At 41.5% G+C, this 21,399-nt stretch overlaps 1 protein-coding gene across 1 annotated transcript in view; it reads right to left on the bottom strand.

The window, feature by feature from the left end:
- The window catches only part of LOC122794563 (coiled-coil domain-containing protein 63-like), an 867,658-nt gene that overhangs the window by 190,689 nt on the left and 655,570 nt on the right, over nt 1-21,399 (bottom strand). The window contains exon 13 of the mRNA XM_044063060.1: nt 2,203-2,306. Within this exon, the coding sequence (XP_043918995.1) occupies nt 2,203-2,306 (104 nt within the window). The remainder of the gene's footprint in view (nt 1-2,202; nt 2,307-21,399) is intronic.

The following is a 21,399-nucleotide window of genomic DNA, read 5'->3' as shown; positions in this document are numbered from 1 at the left end:
TTTACATCCTCAGGAGGGTTTTGTGTATGCAACCAAGTACACATTCTCATAACAGTTACAGTTGCAGTGTCAGCAGCTATGGAAGTGGCATCAGCTGCATCATAAAACACTTGAAAGAGCTCTTAGTAACTTGAGATACAGAAGCAATAAGATTATATACAAATGATTTTCTTCATACAAGGAAAAATAAGCTATAATGTTCCTATTATTCTCAAAAGAAGCAAGCATAAACTTTAACATGTGGGCTTGACAATTCAGAATTCTAAAAATAAGTGTTGCAGAAGAATATACTTTCCCCCCAAACCTTTTAAAGACTATCCATTCCTGGGGTGTATTAGAATTTACAAGATGTTTAGCAGCAACAGAATTTCCCCAAGATGCCCAGATTCATCAGATAGACAGGAGAGAACACTGGGAGCTGACCCTTGGACATGCCTTAATAAAAAAATATCTTCCTTCAGATAAGTGAGGAAAGTGAGTACAAGAGCTGTTTTTCTCTAAGCAAGTGAGAAAAGTAAGTGCAAAAACTGTTTTCCTCTAGGTAATGAAGAAGGTTTAGTGCTATAGTAATTAGTAGCTTATTTAGTGCTTACAACAAGTTCTGAACAAGTGCTGAGCACGAATAAGCAAATTCAAGTGCTAAAACTAAGAATCTGTATCTGCACTAGACTAGTTACAGGAAAGAAACAAGTGCAAATGCAGGCTTTCAAATCAGAAAGTTGAGACAGATGGAAAAGTTTGCCCAGAGGGCCAGCAACTACAATTTCTGGGCCAGAACCACACCTTATGTGGTAGACAGGTTACCTAGTGCTTACTACTCCCATTGACAAGCTAGAAGGCTTCCCTCCAACACAGAAAGGCTTGGGGGGCTCAGAAGCCTACATACAGTCCTGAATACAGAAAATCTGTAACTGGACTACACTAGTTATAGGAAAGGTAGGAAACAGGCTTACAGTTTTTTTTTTTTACAGAAAAGTAGCTAAAACAGCAGTAAAAACAATTCAAATGCAGTGCAAGCTAGCACACTTGAGTATTTAGCAATATTAGACCAAACACCGTTTAAAAAATGCAATTAAATTAAAAATGACTAAAAACAAGTACAGAAGGAGTGTATTAGGTAGAATGTGGTAAAGAGATGTGACTGGGGGGAGTGTCCCAGATCAAATCTATAGTGGGGCTTGCAACTGCAAAAGCCACCAATTTTAAACAAACCAGAGATAGAGAGGGTGGGTGGGACACAACACTTTCAGCAGATATATGAAAAACTATTCAGTGAATCAAAAATAACAGTGCATAACTATGAATAAAGTAAGTCTGCTTGACTCAATTTTCATAATAAAGTGAGAAATTCATCAATCCAAGTGGATCCTTGAGTGCAGTAACTTCTCTGGAGGGAGAAGAATTAGTTGAGGTTTTTGAGGAGGCTTCCTATGAACCTCCTTGGGAAGTGCATCAAGTATTTCCCACCAGGAGGAGGCCTCCTCAGCAGATTCAGGACAGACTTAAAAGATTATAGATTTTACCCTTCCAGGGAACGACTTGGCCTACTTAAGGATAAGCAGAGGACTGCTGCTGGGGTATGGAAGCTCTGTCAGCTCTGATTTGTTTCTACTAATACAAACCTCAGCTGGATAACTGAATTAGAAAATGAACTGATGGAAAACAGACACCTGAAAGCTAGCATTTATGGTAGAATAGTCAACTGGAAAAGCAGAATAGTATTCCAAGCAAAACTATGTGCATAACATTTGTATTCTTAATTGACATAAATGTATTGAAATGTGTTATTAAATAGACATGTATACAAAAGCTGATAGCCATGCCATTTATCTGCCAGCACTGATTATGTGGAACTTCAGCTAAGGAATCTCTTTAGTACTCCTTTTATTTTCATGTTTCTATCTTCCATTAAACCAAATCTGTCTTGGTGAGTGAATCAGTGGAACTTATCAGTTAGAATTAAGTGTAAAACACCATGTATCTGTACCACATACAGAAGGTATTTCTTGACTCTAAGACAATGCTGATACTTCTGCAAATTCATTAATGCTTCTATGCCAGTTCCATAAGCCACTAATTTGGATTTAAAATACGAGTGAGGTTATGCACTAACAGACAACACTCATTTTTTAGGACAGCATCATTGTATATCTGCCTTTTCTAAGCACTGGCAATTTGTAAGAAATTTTAGAAAACTCTTACCCAGTTGACGGTGGTTGGATTGAAAAGTGAGAAGATGGCATCTCAGCTGACTGACCCAGTAAGAATCTGGCAGCTTCCTGAGGATTGTATGGCTTGTCATAATCCTGAAAGAAAGAATGACAAAAAGGGAGCAATTATAGCTAAGAGGTACAGCCATCATCTATCCATTTCCATAAAGTCCTAATTTTGCCAAGTAACATACCTAGTCATGACAGGCAACAGAAACAGCCACAATTGAGGAATAAAGTGGAAACATAAGAGTTTGTGGGGGTGGATGGCAACAATTTTACAAACACAAACCTCTTTAAGAAAAATGCACAGTGTTTATTTGACCTACATGTTTCTGCATGAAACCTGCACTAGTGTTGCCATTGTCAGACTATAGTAACAATTTATCCCTATCAGATGATAGAAATTTCATTTGACTGAATCCCATTTGACTGAAACCATAAGACTGAAATTTCAAAATACTGAAGAATCACTTGACTGAAACCCATAATAGTGAAATCTTACAATGCTAAATTTCAAAATACTGAATTGTAAAGTGGACGATATAAAACCAGAATAGGTGGTTGGCTACACCCCCCCACACCCCCTAATGTGGAGGGCTGTGCCCCCACACCTCCCCAACTTTATATACTAACTCCAGGATCGCACTACAGTGGGGAAAAGGCCCTTTTATATTATATTATTTTTATAGTTAAGGGGGTGTGGGGGGCGTAGTCCCCCAAATATTCTGGTTTTATATCGTCCACTTTACAATTCAATATGTTGAAATTTAGCATTGTAAGATTTCGGTATTGTGGGTTTCAGTCAAGTGATTTTTCAGTATCTTTAGTTTCAGTTTTATGGTCACAGTCAAATGAGTTTCAGTCATATGAAATTTCTATCATCTGATATGGATCCAGTAACAATAACTAGTTCAAGGCCAGATTCACTTTTCTAATGCCTTTTCTACAAATAAACTTTTCACAGAATCCAAACTAACTGATCTCACTGACAGCCCATGAAGGTATTTCTATCTGTCCCACAAGAGTAAGTTAAGCCTAAAAGTTCATTAAGAGTCTAAAATGTGAACTGTGATTGGAAACTATCAACCACCATCCTCACTATAATGTAGACATAATAAAATAGACATTTCTGTGGTATATCCAAAAAATAAAAATGAAAACAACTTATGGCCACAACTTTCTAAGTTTTTTTTTTTTTTTTTAGTTATTTGACTTTTCACTCCTGCAACAGGAAACAATATTCAGAATACAGGGGCATTTCTGTAGCTGCATTTAACATATCAACATGGGACAGTTGCTAGAAAAGTTCCATGAATGGTTTTCTGAACAAATTTATTTTTGCTGGTTATGTCTCCCCGCTACCTGTAAGTTTAAAGTACAATGTACAGTTTATTTGAAAGTGATATTTCAATCAAAAAGGACTCTGACATCAAATAAGATGTGACTTTGGCATGAAGGGTTTTAAACTCTAAAGTAAATGTCTATACGGGAATCACAGAAGAGAAAGGATAATGTTAACCGTCATTTGAGACTCAGACCCAAAATCTTCAGCATACCATGGTGGTGTCACTACCACTAGATTAACAAGAGCCTCTGGACAGATAGGTGTTGAGTTGTCCCTTAAAAGCATTACCCTCTCAGCTAGAAACCTCCCAGTATAATGACTAAGGTCAAATTACAAACACACACATACAAACAGAAAAAAAGACATCTGCTTAGGCACTTTTAGAATCACAGAAGTGAAATCATAATATTAGCTTTCATTTGAGACTCGGACCTTGCCATTGACACTGGACCTTCAATAGCCTCTAGACAGACAGGTGTTAAATTTCCTTAGGACCCTTATGTTTTCATTTAGGAAACCCTCAACAAGGCGATTAAGGTCAAATTACAAATACACAAAAACAGAGATTTTTTAAGATAATTTAAGATATTTCTTTTTAAAATACTGCCATTGTAAAATATTAGTAAATCATATTTGGATTTGGGTGACAATATCTAGATTTGTTTGGTCATAGGTTCATAGGCGATGACTAGGCTAATGACCACAGGGGACCTTTTTAAGCATAGCCATGATTCCCAAATGCATCTGACAAGTTTTCTTAATGTAGTGTTATTTTAAGGGGTATATTCAAGCTTTGGCACGGGTGGTCAAGGATTTATAGGCTGCCTCTGTCTACTACAGACATAAGTGCCAGACCAGGGGTAAATTTCCTTTCCTCATCCACTGGTCCAAGTTATGTTTTAATCGGGTTAGGGAGAATGCTACTTCACATGGATGGGAAGCCTGTTCCAGAGAAGAGGTAGTCTCTGAGACACATACTTGTCTCTCTAACTTGTCATATTTATGTTGCAGATGAGGTTTAGGTCCTTAGATTGGGTAATTCTTGTCTTGTGGATGTGTAACATGTCCATCAGAGCAGGATCAGAAGATGCTTTGTAGGCCAGGCATAGATCACCTCTCAGCAATTATTATTAAACCTAGTACAGGGATAGGGTTTTTTAGTGGTTCATGTACAATATGTTGTTTAGACCATGTATTCTTTTTGTGAGGAACCTCTGCAGAAGCTCCATGCACATACCTGGTGTGGTACATATAGTACCAAAGGTGGTGTTGTACTCAATGACTGGTCTGATAAGGGCCAAGTACAGTGAAACAATGATATCCTAGGACCTAGATGCCATACTCTTGTGTACAAGTTGCTCAATATAGAATCATTTCCTTAGTACCCTATACACATGGTTTTAAAAGGTCAGGTTACTGTCTACATGTGTTCTCAATTCCCTTGACTATTGGATCAACTCTTAGGGGTGTATTATAACTGTAGCAGTTCTCTGGGGCAGCCATCTTCTCAAAGGATACTATTATGCATTTCTTGGCATTGAGTTTTAGACCATGTGTCTAGCACTAGTTATTAGTCTGCTAGACTTTCTTGGAGGGTATTAGTGTCACTGGGAAATTCTATAACTGTGAGTAGTTTACAATCATCTGCAAACTTGGTCAACCAGAGGCCCTTAACATGGGTATTGATGTCAGAGAAGTAAATGCCAAAAAGGAGATGACTAGCACAGATCCTTAGGGATTACACCAGTGACTGGCCTCTTTCCTAATTTCTTGGGTCCTATCTGTAAGCCAACTGACTATCCAATGGGTAACTTGGAAGTTTGTACCTAATTTCATAAGTTCGCTTACAAGGCCCGAATGCGGTATTGTGTAAGATTGTTTGGCCAGGTAAAGGTAGGCAATATGCACCATTTTGTCCTCATCCATTGCTTTGTTGACCTTCTTGAAGAAGTCCACCAGGTTGAGTAGGCACAATCTGCTCTTGACAAAATCAGGTCATTAAACATTATAAAGCTCTCACAGCCATAGCCAGAGTTGTAGGAAAAGTGTGACAAAGGGGGTGACTGGGCTGGCCACCAACCATTTGGGGGGAACAGAAGAGGTTGCCAGTTTACAATATATAAAACTGTTCATTTTATAAAGGTACCTTTAAAAACACTGTAACAGTTTGCAAGCTGTGAACTTATGGTTCAGTGGTATGTATAACATTCTAGGGTTCATTGGAACAAGGCCAATAATGATCTCACCTGAGGTGCATGGCCTTAGAAGTACATTGTAACACTGTAATAAGCAATTTAGATTGTAATTACTCAAAAACTGTGTGTGTGTGTGTGTGTGTGTGTGTGTGTGTGTGTGTGTGTGTGTGTGTGTGTGTATGCATGTGTGGAGGGACAACAAATAGTTGTGCTGGCCAGGAAGGCAAACTCCAGTGCTGCAGCACTGGCTTTGGAGCTTGCAGAATAAGTGAAGTCATACAGATATGAATTACTATTAGATGGGGAAAGAATACCTAAAACCATTTTTTAGCAGATACAAAGTCAGTCTGGTCTGGATCTGGGGAAAGTGGGGAAAAACACCTGCAACTTTGGGCAGACATGGTTAGGTTTAAAAAAGTCCCCTGGGGGTCATTAGTCTAGTAATAACATATGAATCAATGAACTTTTGACACATAATAACTTTCTACCACCTTAAAGTCATAATTACCTCTGAACAATAAATTCTATTTCTTTAAAGCTTACAGTTTCTCAAGAAAATGGGGTTGTGCTAAAATTAACTTGTTTCAGAAGGCACAGCTAATGTAAGCTTGTAAAACATTTGTCTTAGTTTGGATAAGGGTGTAGAATTCCATGTAAAAAGCTATCAACCGTATAAAGTGTTATAATTCAAATCTTTTGGGTTTTTCATCTTCCGAATTATATCACACCAATACTTAATTTTCATCATCAGTCTCATATGAAGACACTGCTGATCCAAATACTTTATCCTTCTCAATTATATGCCCAGAAAACAAGACTACATATGTTGAATAAAATATATGGCTATATTTCACCCTTATCCTCCAATTATACATCTATGCATTTATTTTTATGGGCAAATAGAGATGAGCACCACAGACTACATTACTGTTTCTTCCTTTCTAATACAAACAGTTGCTTGTTGGTCAAGAGAAAAGATTTTTTTTGCTTTGGGTGTGAAACGTTATGGGTTCAAATCCCAGAAAAGCTTGATTTTTTTTTAATAGGGTTACGGGTTGGCATAAGGGTTAAGGTGTTTACCTTACAATCACAAGGTATAGTGTTTGATTTCACCCTTTGGAAGCATGGCAAGGCTTAAAAAAGTGCCCCCTGTAGTCATTAGCCTATTAATCTCCTATGAACCAGAGCAATATTTTATAAGTGGGTGGGTGAGTTTATTATAATGATTAAGATCTTTTCATCATAGACACAAGCTACAAAGACTGATTCAATCATAAGGCCTTCTTCACACACACTTTGGCTTTTAGGAGTCGCCACAGCAGAACTCCTGTCCGCTAATGATTGGCAGTGGATTTTTATGGTGCAAAGTTGCCAGCCCGATGCCCAACCTTCAAAGAAGGCACACCCATTCATGCACGCACCTACCTGCATGTCTTTCAAATATAACTCGACCGCAGGGAGGACATGCAAATTCCACACAGAAGTCGCTCCAGGCGAGAATCGAACTCTTGCTGTGAGGCAACAAGACTAACCGCTGCACCACCGTGGCCTATCTTCACATATGTCCGTAATCTCAAAGGAAGCAACCCAGATCTGTTCAGAACTGGTGGTCAATGACACCACATATACAAATGCCATAGATATAGCAAACTTGATGGCCGACAGATTCAGTGAAAATTTCACCCCTCTGTCCCCCCATCAGTAAATCAGGACATTCCCAGTACCTGCCCCCTTCCCCTTATATCTAGGGATCATGTCATCACTGCTCTCTCAAAGGCAAAAAATACAGCCTCCATTGGACCTGATAACATATCAGGCTGCATCCTACATGAACTCAGGAAGGAACTTGCAGCACCATTTGGTGCCCTATTCAACCAAAGCCTGAGTACTGGTTTTGTCCCATCTGAGTGGAGGACAGCCACTGTCATCCCTTTACACAAAGGTGGAGCATCCACTGATCCGGGAAATTATAGAGGCATCAGCCAAACTAGCTTGATCTGCAAGGCCATGGAATGGTTTATCATGGACCTCATTAACAAGGACATTGGCAACCTCCAAACACTCAATCCCACGCAGTTTGGCTTCATCAAGAGGAGGTTATGTCTGTTAAATTTGGTCAACTTTTTTGAGACAGTCACCATAGATTCATAGATTCATAGATTAGTACTAAGCTAACTGCCCTTGTGAGCCATTTTAAGCTTAGCCAATTATCCCTTGTGAGACTCAAACCCTGAACCTTGAGTTTGTAAAGCAAACACCTTAACCTCTGTTATTTGGGATATACTTTTCTGAGGTAAAGGTCAAAACCAGTGGGCTATGGCTGTCCAGTTTTGCAGATGACTGCAAGTTGGGAGCTGTCATCAATTCCCCTAGTGACGTGGACATCCTCCAAGAGGGTCTCACCCAAACAAATGATTGGTGCCAGAAATATGGCCTCAAGCTGAATACAAAAAAATGCATCATCCCCCCCTTTGGGGAGAGAGAGCTCCGCACAAATGATCACATTAATAACAACATTCTAAGCATGCAGTCAGTCATGAAGGATTTGGGCACCCAGATCGATAGCAGGCTGACTTTTGACCACCATGTTGCTTCTATTGCATGGAAAGCATTTTGCATGGCCCACCTCAAAAGTAAGGGTATCACATCTAGGGATAAGGAGGTCATAACATCCCTGTATTCTTCCCTTATAAGGCCCATTATTGAGTACAATGCCCCATTCGGCATGTACCTCACAAAGGACATGCAGCAGCTGGAGAGACCACAGAGGTTCCTCACCAGAAGAATCCAGGGCCTCAAAAATTTACCATACACAGAGAGGCTAAAAGTCCTATCCCTGTACTCTGTTTCATACAGACTCCTCAGAGGTGACCTCTGTCTGGCATACAAGGCGATCTTGGACCCCACTTTGATGGAACTGCTGCATATCCGCAAGTCAAGCTCCACTCAAGTAACCCACACACGCAGTCTCAACCTGGTCTGTGACATCAATAGGACTTGCTGGCAGGACAGATTTGTGTCCTAGAGACTCCCCCATCTATGGAATAGACTCCCTCTACACATCAAGCAGAATACCTCTTTACTCCTTTTTGCGAGGTCCATGCCAAATGGGGCACTGTACTCAATAATGGGCCTTATAAGGGAAGAATAACTAGATGGGAAATAGAAAACACATCCCTGGGATTCCACCTGTGTCCCTGCTGGACAAGGGTATCGGATGCTGATTTGTCTATGCATGGGCTAAACTCTTGGCTAGGCTTATAAGGGCCTCAGGGCCAATAGCCTAGTAACTTCCTATGATCCTAACCTCAGATTGTGGTCTAGACATAAAATGGCCCTTTAGGGCAATTAACCTAGTATTCACCAGTATAAACCAACTACTCGTATATTCGCTTCCCAACAAAAATCCACAAAAAAATGGCAAAAAGCACCAAACTTTCACTAAAACCAAGTCCAAGGTACTCAGGAAAGATACCACCAGCCGAGCAGTTGCAGTTGAAGCAATTTTAATATAAAATAGAACTTAGATAAATGCATACACTTTAAAACAGCAGCATTTTTGTTTCTACCAAGTAGACTTCATCAGATGTGGATGGACAACTACAATAATACTTTTATACCCTTCTAAACACAGGTAAACACATCTTCTGCTTTCTTGCACACATAACCATACCGCTATAATCTGTTCTATTTGTCCTTCTCTGAAACTAAGATTAAACTGGAAGTTAAAAAAAATGGAAAACAGTGAAAAGTTAATTACCATAACATTCATGAATATTCATGACCTTGTGAAGTTTCTGAAACAATGTAAAACGTTTACTTAGAAAAAAAACCAAAACAAATATATATATATATATATATATATATATATATATATATATATATATATGTAACATTTTATTACAAAATAAATGTTCTAGTCAAAATGTCTTGCTTTTAGTCAAACTATGTTATTTTATTTTAGGTTCATAGGTTCATAGGTTCATACTAGGCTATCTGCCCAAGGGCATTTATAAGCCTAGCCCATAGTTATGTACTTTATGCCTTTAGTTTGGATTTGAATAAAATATATCTATTTTTTTTTTCTGTTCTCTGTCCAAGCAGTGACACTGAAGTGTGGGCCCTGGTATATTTTCCCATCCATTGGGTCAAGATTCCTCTTAGACAAACAGGAGCGGGTCTCTGCCTCACATGTGCAGGTTTTGTTCCATGTCCATGCATAGTCTGGGTGATGAATCTGTCCCTCCCCTCCATGCAATTCTATAACCACATATCGAGTTTAAGTCTCCATATATCAGTTTCCTTGATCTAGATTTTTTGAGGTGCATATTCATATTCATCTGGGTTATACATTTGACATGGGTATATACAGGGCACCTATGAACAGGAAAGTATGAGCTCTGAGCAAAGCGGGGAGTTCTTTCATTGGAGCAGCATAGAAGCGGCAGCATTTGCTTAGACCCTTGACCTTTAATCCTTTTGCTTCCTTTTCCAAGCTGCATCTTGGGTCTGGTCAGATGTCTGGTACATTGGGGTCAGATACATTAAGGGTAACGATGAGTCTGATGAGGATGTACGGGGGGCGATGACCTCTCTTGATCGATGTAATCCCTTCGCGATCCAGGTGGGCGATATAGAAAGGTTTTAACTACTTTTAGCAGCATTCGTCTAAGCAGACTACTGTCAACTGCTGTCCCCAGATCTGATACTGTTTCCAGATTCAGTGGATGCTCACCTATATGGTAGCTAGGGTAACCTTTGGGGTAACCTTGGTATCTCAATGCATTCTGACTATGACTTCTTTGGATGGCGGCTCTTTCACCAATTATCCATTGTGTGGGGCCCTTCGGAGGATATCTGTGTCCTGGGAGGATTTGCTATGGGATATCCTTGTGTTCATCTGCAAACTTTATCATCATAACCTGATCATGTTTGTGTTTACAACCCTCCTGTGTCCTGTTTGTTTGCCAGGACTGAGCCCTGTGGGACTGAGAAGTGGAGGACCCCACTTGACATGGCTCCAGCAACTTGTGACCTGTGGGTTTACTCGCCAGCATGGTTTGCAACTGTATCTGTGGATGTGTGTTCTTACATTCAAGCCCAGTCGTTTCGTATGGTTGTGATTCATGTGTTGTGTATTCAATGATTACAGGTCGGTGGGCTGTATGGACTGCCTTTCCAGTATCAATGGCCTTGGTGACTGTCTCGAAATGGTCAACAAAGTTAGAGCAGGATCTGCCTTTGACAAAAGCCAAGCGGGTTGGTCCAAAGTCTGTTTGTTCTATGTCTTTTATTTATGAGTTCCATTATATGATTCTCTCCATGTTCTTTATCCTAAGGCTTGTCAGATGATCCATCCATGGGTAATCCCCAGGGTCTGTGGGCACATTAATGGGCAGTGGGACCACAGTGCATGATGGCAATCCTTCTGATGTAGGAGGTGAGGTGAGGCTAGATTGGCCAGCACGATCCCTTGGAGGTTTAATTCCTCATTAAGTTCATATTAACTTCATGCAGGACACCATCAGTCCCATGGGCGCTGTGTTTTTACTTGACACCAGGTGTCCCAGTTGGGGCGTTGGGAGGGTTTGGGGGTGATGGCAGCTCTGACCTCTCTTATGAGTGTTCCTTTTTCTTGGGGGAGTTGGACTAGACCTGTCCCTGAGTATCCTTGAAATGTGCACTCTCACCTGTCAGTCTATACAGCAATGTTAATTCTGATTGTGTTTTCAGTCACCTCTATTTTTCTCATTCTGTAATTTGGAGGATTTTATGATTGTCTTTAGAGTCTTTAGCCAAAAGAAGGGTGTCTTGCCTTGGATGAGAGTCCCTATGATTTTTCTTTTTCTTCCTAATGATGAAGGTGATGAAATTTTCCTTGGATTATATCTTTTACTAGCTTGCTCTTTTTGTTACCTTCTTTTTTATGGCTTGGGTCCACCAGACTGGAGCTTCCTGTAGTTGTTGGAGTCTTTTTTTTGTTGCCTGATCCATTGTTTCCTGTAGTCCTGCCTAGGGGGCATACTGCTTTTGATCCATGGCGGTTTTGGTAATGTTGTTGACTGGCTCAGCGGGTGATCCACCTGTTTGAGGTTCGAGGGGTGTGAAATCGGGATTTGAAGTTTTTTTGAGTGATGTGATTTTTTTAGAAGTCAGGAAATTTTAGGAGATGAGTTTTCTTTTGAGAATTTTTTATGATGGTGGAGTTTTTCAGAGGGGTGCACTTCCATGGGTGAATGGCGAGAGCCATGTTCATGATGATGAGATCAGTGGGGTTTTCACCTCTTGTGGGGATGGTTCCTGTGTTGGTCGTCTATTTGAGGGTATGTGAAGAGGATGGTTTGGGTTAGTATGTTCGGGCAGTGGTGTTGGCAGAGGCGTTTAGGTGGGTTATGTCACCTTCCCTGGTTAACTTGGAGATATTTTGTAGAATGTTTTCAGGAAGGCCATGTGAGGTTCCTGTTTGAGACTGGGTGGCCTGTAACATGCTACAAATTGGAGCAGGTCTTGCAGGGTGGCCTTGTCCCTTGAGAGTCTCCCTGTAGAGGTGCGTTGCCACATGCCTTGGTGTGGGTGGAGGCTTATGAATGCTGGATGCCCCTCCTTCTGGCGATTGTCCGGATTTTTACCTCGGGCGTATGCGTGTGTACCAACCTGTTAGTGTGTGAATTGCTCTCCAGGAGGCCTGAACCAGTTTCTGAAACTTGGGACTGTTGGGATTGTGATATTGAAAGGCCTCGATGCGTGCATCTTGGTGTTCTGACCAGGTGGGTTTTCTGCCTTGAACCACCTCCTTTGGTGTGGCACGGTGGTAGGAGGCGGCCAGCCTTGCCTAAAAGAGCACTATAGAGGTGTTGAGACTTGCCAATATGAGGAGGCCAGGGGTGGTTTGTGCAGTTTTTCCCTTCTTGAATTGAGTGCTTGTGGAATTTGTCATCTGCCTAAGAAAGTGTGTTGGGCTCTTGAATCCCTTGAGAAATTTTGCCAAAATTATTAGGTGCCGGGTCTTTATCAAGGTCGTGTGGCATGTCCAGCCGTGAAGGTAGGGGCAGATGTAAGGTCAGGGTCATACCTGCCTGGGCTACATAAATTACAAGCTCGATAGCACGCCCCTTTTCATGTGGTCATATCTAGTGACCATGGGATAATTTCACACAGTGAGCAGGATGTACTGTCGTCCCACCTACTGTTGCCCCCTACAAGCTACGTTATGTGTGGATTCTAGCGCCGACAGACAGCCTGTGATAGTGATACTCAGTCTGGTGAGCGACAGGGGAGTGCAGTGTGTCTGACTAGCGGGCGGCCCTTGGCTGTCTGCTGTCCTGGCAGCTTGCTTTACCTTAAGGGAGCCAGTCTGGCGACGGACTGGCTGACTGGTGTGTATGTTGCATGTGTTGCAGTTCTGGGCAGTGTTTGGGTGTATGTGCTGTGGAATGCTCGACACCCTGACTGTGGGGAGTCGTGCCGTGCTGGCGAGTATATGAGCAGTATGCTGTGGTTGAAGTGTGTATGCCCTTGTGTGTTGTGGGTATGTGGTGTATTATTTGTGACCCTTCTCCTCCTGTCTGTGGTGCTGAATCCCTATGTAAATTTCTCAGCCTCGGATGGAGCCGATATAATCCTAGTATGTGTATGATTTGAAGTTGTGATGGTACCATGTGTGACTGGGTATGTATTGTGTGTGGTTGCCTTCTCCTCCTTGCCTCAATATTTGCAATTTTACCAGGAGAGCTGGAGGACACCAGGCAGCTGATAGTTGCATCTCTGCATGTATTTGTGTTTTGTGGGAGGAGAGAGAGGATTGTGTGTGGTTTTGAGCTGGTTGTAACATTGCCTCAATAAGTGCTTTATCAAGTTTTCAAGTACTGGAGAGTAAGTGCTGGGCTGGTCAGATAAGAGAAATCAAGAGTTGGGAATCAAGTAGAGATGAACTTTCAGTGGGGCTTTTTGGCAGTTAGATCAACCGGTACTAATTTAGCGTGTTTTTATAACAGGGGCTGAAGGGTAAGGAATTGTTTTACAGACCCAGGGATAGATAGTTTCTTTTATGGACTTCACCAAAGAGGACAAAAAATTTTCTGGCCCTGAACACTCACTGGAAAGCAAAGTTTTTCCCTCCTTCCTAGTATAGCAATGGATCAAAAACAGGAACTAAAAAACCAAGCGCCCGGTGCTTTCTCTGAAACTGGAGGCAAAAAGTTCAGTAAAGTGGGAAAACAAAAATGCCAGTTTCACTACAACTAAAAAAAAAAAACAGACAGTAGTCTTGTGGGAAACAAAAGGGAACTAAAAACCATGAGGGTGTGTAGCCTACAAGACAGTAATGCAACAATTACAGACAAGTACAGCTAAAAAAGAGGAAATGTGAAATATTAAAAGTAAATTTGCAACCAACAGAAAATGCTCTAGCTAAACAGGTAACAGTGGGGAAAGTTACAAAAATACTTATAGAATCTGGTAGAAAGCATTCTAAAAGTGGGAAAGTCAAATTAAGACATTTTAGTACATTTATATATCCCAAAGTGTGTTTTAAAAGATTTTAGAGATTTTGGTAGAATCAAAAATGCTGTTGTTTTAAACTGCATGCGTTTATGCAAGTTTTATTTTATATTACAACTGCTTCAACTGGAACTGCTCTGCTGATGGTATCTTTCCGGAGTATCTTCCCAACAAAAATACTATCACCAATGTTCTTCACGATACAGTATTCCCTAGATTCTTGTATATATATATATGCAATAAATTTACATAATCCTTAGCATAGCCTGTTGAAAGCAATCTGTGTTACATATAAATCGATTATTTTATGTAATTCACTATTTTATATAATCCTTACTGTATTCTGCAGAGTGCAATCTATGTTATATTGTTTTTCTTCATGCACAGTTTTTTCTTGCTTCACTGCTCCCTAACTATTGCTGCGTATGCATACATATGATACATACCCCTAATACAAGCAATGCTAGAGTCATTGTCTTAATGCATATTTTATCTGCTTGGTTTGCAAAAGCTTGCAAATGTCAAAAAGACAGTGTTACTCATTGAGTTTGCATTCCTTGGCCGAGTCAGGAAATGGTCTTTTGGGATCAATTATTTACTCCCATTAACAAACGCAAATACATAAAAACATAAATAAATAAAGATTAGAGAGTAAAATATTTCTGACAGAAATATGTTTGCTTAACACAAGAAAAATCAGATTTAGTTTTAAAACATTTTAGCAAATATTTGTCAATCAAATTTAAATGGAACATTTCCTGGCTAAATCCTTACTACACTTTTTATCTGAAATAAAAACACATTTCAGAGGTGAATCAGTGACAGTTACCCATACATCATGATTGATGTCAGGAAATGCTGTGTGTCCACTACTATGGTGAGTGCCCCACACAGCTGTATTCTGTAGCTGTAGGATATTTTTGCCTGATTACTGGCTGAATGTGTGTGTGTGTTTGGTTAACTGTCCATTCACATTACTAAAACCCCAATATTCTCTGTATACAAGTTTGATACTGTGTTACTATAAAACACTTGGAATCCAAAAGAGTATTCTGTTCTTGAATTATTTCTATTAGGAAAATAAAATATTCAGCAACATAAAGCTAAAAAATATGAATGTCTCTAAACCTTTCTCTCTCTCTCTCTTTCTAGTATTCCACACAACCACTATTACAGATTAATTATTCAGCTACTTATTAAATACTGTTAACCTGACAGAGTCCCTATATAAAATGACTGCTCTGCTGCTTACTACTAAATATGATTAAACTGTTGAACTCTCAACCACAAGGAAGTGACTTTACTATGTTTTATTTTATTTACAGCTTTAATTATCAGAAATTCTAACTGATTTAATACTTAGTCTATCTTCATGGTGAAGAGGGTTGGAGTCCTGAGTGGGACCCAGCTAACTGGGGTTCAGGAAGCAGCCTGGACTTTGGGGGGAGTCAGGCAGGGAGGGGATAAGGAGGGTACCACACACTTGGGAGCACATTGGGTAGTGCAATCTTCCTGGCAGAGACCACTGCTGCTCTTTGGGGGGCGGGGGGCAGGCAGCTTGGACGGAATGTCTACTGCAGAAGTGAGGGGATGTCCTTGGCTATTAGTCCACCCTCCCCAGTGCTTCACCAAGTGCATGCAAATGATAGGGTATAATATAGAAAAATCTGAAACTGCCACTGATGGCTGTCTGGATGCAGGCAAATCCCAGTCAACTCTTGACCTGGTGATGGAGTACATTGGCCAGCTGGAAGGGAGGTGGCTGATGATTGACAAGCAGCTGGTGTAAAGACAGAGAAAAAAAACTATTTAATTTTTACTAAAACTTATTGAACTTGCTACCTTAGACTATTGCTACGATTGAGTGTTAAAACTACTAGCTATCAAGTTACTTTGTTCATACGTTCACAGGTAAGTACTTGGCTAGCTGCCCTTGCGGGCCATTTTAAGCCTAGCCAATTTCCCTTTCTGTATACTAATTAATCTATCCCATTTGGTCAGAGACTGGCCTTACCCATCCCATGGACAATAATTATATATTTTCCCTAATGAGAACAACTGGGATGTCACTGTCTGAATGATGGACCACTTGTGGGGCAGAAGAATAGACTTTCTCAGTTTGTCCTCAAGAGCACTGGAAGTTTACGTGATGTGTGTTGCAATTAGAAAGAGATGGGAACACCCATTGCCACCCTCTCATGACTTCTGAAGACAGTGATATGATTGAGTTCCTCCCTGCTTGTTGATATACCAAACTACCTCCATGTTGTCCATCTGGGCGGAGATCATGCCCTCAGGAAGGGAGTTATGAAAGGCTTGCAATCCCAGGAGGGCTGCCCTCATCTCCAACACAATGATGTGAATACTGGTCTCTGTTGATGACCAAGAACCTTTAACAGTCATCCCTTAGAAATGCACCCCCCTCCACTCCAGAAGGGAAGCGTACATAGTGACATTGGCTACTGGGGGAGGTGGGGACAATGGTCATCCCCATCACATTATATTGGAAGTCAACGACCAACTGCTGTATTTCATGCATATTCTGGAGTTTGGGAGTTTGTCTATTTGAGAATGTGTGCCCAGATGGCATTTAATAAACTCTGTCTTCTGCACTGGTGTTAGCTGACTCTTGGCAAGATTAATGTTGACTCCCAAATGTGGACCAAGATGGAGCAAGAGGTCCCTGCGATGAACTAGTAGATCCTTGGTTGATGTGGTAAGGAGCCAATTGTCTAAATATGGGAAAACTTGGTACCCCCTGCAGCCTAAGATACACTGCTACCACTGCCATGCAGTTGGTGACTACCCTGGGGACTTTCATGAGGCAGTGGTCTGAATTGAAAATGACTGACTCCCAGACAGAAATGGAGAAATCACCTGGACTGCTTTGCTATCTTGATATGATAGTATGTACATGTTCTGGAGATCTGTGGAGCACACCCATCATCCTTCCTTGGAAGAGGTAGAATGGACTGAAACCTGGCCATCGGAATTTTGTCTGTTTCATGAACTGATAAAGGTGGTTTAGGTCCAGGAGGGGCCTTAGTTCCCCTGTTTTCTTCAGAACTAAAAAGAACCTTGAATACACTCTGGTTTATGATTGCTCTTCGGGGGACCTTCTGGATAGCTCTCTTTTACAGCAGCTGTCTTATTTCTGCTGCTGCAAATTCCATCTGACTGGATGGTACATAAGAAATTTTCTTCTTTTTCTGAAGAGGGGAAGCAAAGGGAATAACATAGTCTTTGGTGATTATCCTTTGTGCTCAGGAATCTTGTCTGATGGCCTGCCAGGCTTGAAGGTGTAGGGATAAGCCCCTGTCCAAATGCCTTCAGAGTGTGACAGTCAGGCAATCATTTAGGAGTGTTGGTAGGGTTTCTCTAGGAAAGGATCATGAAAACCCTGATTTTTCAGTCTGCCTCAGGGGAGACATTCATTAAAGTTACTCTCTCTTCTGCAATGATTGGGGGGGGGGGGGGGGCTGTCCACAAAAGCATCCTGGCCAAAACCCTGAGATTCCCAGAAACATAGCCTTCCCCCCATACTGGTTTCAGGAGAAGGTCCTTGGTGGAGTGGAAAAGCATATGCCAACTGCAGATAGGGTCTTGCCTTCCTGTTCGATCCTAGTAAGAATTTCTTTCACTTTCAGTGCGAACAGGGTCGAGACATCAAAAGGGGCACTGATGAAGGGTATCTTGAAGTCATCTGTGCAGTTGCATAGGCACATCCAGGCATGCTGACAAATAATGATACTGGAGCCTGCCACCTTAGCTATACCATCAGCTACATTAGGAAGTAGACACCTGGATATATGAGTCATTGACTAGAGGGTAGACAAACAGGACTCCACTGACTTTTGAATTTCTGCAGGTAGGTTATCTGAGAAGGATTTTGTCAACTCCTTCATCAAATCCCCCTGAGAATGGGTCATATGAGCTAGGTAGTTCAGCGCAGCACCCTATATATTCTTTTATGGGGATGGATAGATGTATTTTTTCTGACATCTCCTTTGTGGCTGCTGGAACATCCCTAGCATCAATTGGGGGACCCCTGCTCCAGTGGGATGTTCTCCTTGGGGCCACCAAAATCTTATCTAGTTTGCATGAAATTTGCTCAACCACATCAGGTTCTTTACATGTATGCTGAGAAACTAGGTCTATCAGTTCATCAGCAGGCAGAAACACTCAGCAGACAGAAGAACCAACCAGGAATGCTCCAAGGAATAATGACTCCTCAGGACAGGGGGTTTCAGAAGACAACCCCCTCTTTACTTTATTAACTCCAGAATGTCACCAAATTAGATGTCCTCTAAAGGGGTTCATGGGGAACCCTCTCCATCATCGAAATCCATGTCTTCAGTGATGGACTCTGGTGAAGACTCCAAATGTCGCCTCTTACAAGTCCTGTTCCTACAAATTTCCCCTGTGTGTGCTTTTGGAGAAGGCTTGGCATTGGATGGGAAACTTGCCTGGTGAGAACCCCCAAGGGTGTAAGAGGCTGACTGTCCCTATCAATGCAGGGGAAAAGAGTGGAGTGCCCTCAACTCAGACCCGACCAAGACTTGAGGCCAACAACACGACTAAGGGACTGCTCAAAAATGTCTGAGTTAACACTAATCCCCGAGTCTTGGCTCCAGGACTCATCCTGTACCACTGACATCAAAGTCAAAAATGCTGTTGGCTCCAATGTAGGTACTTTGAATTAGACAGTAGAATGGGGCTAGGAGAAACCAGTGGAGTGTCAGTATGGGTCATACCTACAGCCACCAAAGGAGTTGGTGCCAGGATGACCCCCAATCAAATTTGTGCATGAAGGAACTTCTGCATCATCCTGTAGACATTGGCTCCTGAAAGACTCCTTGATGAATGGAAACACCTGAAGGATGAAACTACCAAAGGTGGCTGAAAAGAATGCTTCTCTTGCAGGAATGGTGAATGAAGCCTCAAGCTCATTGGTTCCACAGGTAACATAGAGGGGGTGATAGTGACCAGATCTGATGAAGTTTCAGATCTGAACACCTCAGTGTCTTCAAGCCCAGGGCAGAAAGCTCCAGTGGTTCTGATGACCTTTTCCTGGAGTTTTTTTGATTTCTTTTCTTGTTCTTTTTCCTTTTCTCTGCTTAACTCCTTGGGTTTTTCTCACTCCTTCTCTTTCTCCTTTAAACGTTTGCTTTCTGTGACCTCTTACCTGAAGAAGAAGAAATCTCTGGGGCAGGAGTGGCCAAACTGCCTACTTTGGCAGGAAAAACTCTCCAGTATGAGCTTACCTCAATGTTCTTGTAGTGTCCTAGCCTCAAAAGAAGTGAATACCTGACAGTCGGAGTCTAAGAGTGAGACTCCTAGGCAGTAGATGGACAGTGAATGTGGATTCTGTGGTCCTGTGGAGGAATCGTATGGCCACAGGTTGAGCATTTTTTAAACCCAGTGGCCTTGTCTGACATACTGGTAGACAAAAAAAAAAATAAGGAGTAAGAGTCAATAACAAGAAGTTATGTACTCACCATAACGTTCGATGTATGTAGTCCATCTTGCCTCACATTCTTACCCTTGGGTTCGGAGCCGAACCTTGGCTCTGACTTGGCCATACTCTAGCTCGAAGTCTTCAATTGGCTCATGGCTAAGAGGTATCCCATACTGCAACACGCCCATCCCAGATCTTGTTTGCTGCAAGCTCACATACACACACACACACACACACACAAGCATGTTGAAAGGAAGAACCAACCCAACAAAAAAGGATACTGAAACCAGAGACTAAACCTCTAGGTCCTCCAGGAGGGGGTAGGTGGGAGGGTTTGTAAGAATATGAGGCGAGATGGACTACATACATTGAACGTTATGGTAAGTACATAACTTCTTGATGTTATATAGTCCTCTCGCCTACATTGCTGCAGTCCTAGCACTTGGGTGGCTCATTGAAAAATGCTCTAAGCACTGTGGAACCAAGGAAGATCATCTCTCTAGATCGATCCAATTTGTTTAGTGACTAATATAGGTGGCGAGTCCGTAGCTGCAGCACAAATATCATCCATAGACATCCTAGCCTGAAAAGCAGTAGAGGTAGACACCAATCGTGTAGAATGAGCCTTCACTTTAAAGGGTAATTCCTTGCCATTTTAAGTATAAATTAAGGAAATGCAACTAGAAATCCATCTGGACAGAGTTACTTTAGAAACTGGAGCCCCAAGTCTATTGTCTGAGAACGAGACAAAGAGATGATCTGACTTCCTAATATCTTTAGTTCTATGTAAATAGAAATGCAATTGACTGTGAACATCTAGCTGATGAAACTTAAATTCTGCCCTGTTAGAGAATTCATGGAAAAACACCGGCAGCTCAATGGACTGGTTGAGGTTGACAACCAAAGCAACCTTTGGCATAAAGGAAGGATTAGGTCTTAGAGAAACCCTATACTTGTGAAATACCAAGTAAGGGGGCTGAACCGATAAAGCTTGGAGCTCGGAGACCCGCCTAGCTGAAATGATGGCTATCAAAAAGATTGTCTTCCAAGACAAAAATTTAATGTCACAAGTAGCTGCAGGCTCAAAGGGAGGCAAGGATAGCCGCTGTAACACAAAATTGAGGTCCCATGGCATTACAGGATCAAAGACTGGAGGTCGAAGTAGCACAGTCCCTTTCATAAAAGCCCTACAAAGCCTGTGTGCCATTAAATTGGGTTCATTAGCAACATGAAAAGTAGAAATGGCTGCCAACTGCACTTTGATAGTTGCCGCAGCTGATCCCTGGCTGAACAGTTGAGAAAGAAATTCTAAAACTGATGGAATGGGAGCTGTATAGGAATCAATATGCCTTTCATGAGCCCAAATGGAGAATCTCTTCCACTTACTGGAATAAATCTTCCGAGTAGAAGGCTTGTGGAAAGAAGACAGAATATGAAACACCTCCAGGGAAAAATCATGAAGCCTATGGATGGAACTGGAGCAGCCAAGCTGTCAACTTGAGGGTCTGAATGGAGGGATGGAACTGCCCTGACATATGAGTCAGCAGATCTGGCTCTGGGTCCAGAATCCACGGATCGTCCATTAGATAAGGTTGGAGAAAAGGGAATCAAATCTGATGAGGCCAATGTGGTGCAATCAGTATAATCTTGCCTCCCAAGGATTGTGCTTTCTGAATAACCTTTGTTATC

The sequence above is a fragment of the Protopterus annectens genome, chromosome 2.part1 (assembly GCF_019279795.1).
Source record: "Protopterus annectens isolate FY-2018-M chromosome 2.part1, PAN1.0, whole genome shotgun sequence".
NCBI classification, from domain to species: domain Eukaryota; kingdom Metazoa; phylum Chordata; order Ceratodontiformes; family Protopteridae; genus Protopterus; species Protopterus annectens.
The sequence above is the reverse complement of the archived record's forward strand: the minus strand, read 5'-3'. Positions and strand labels throughout refer to the sequence as shown.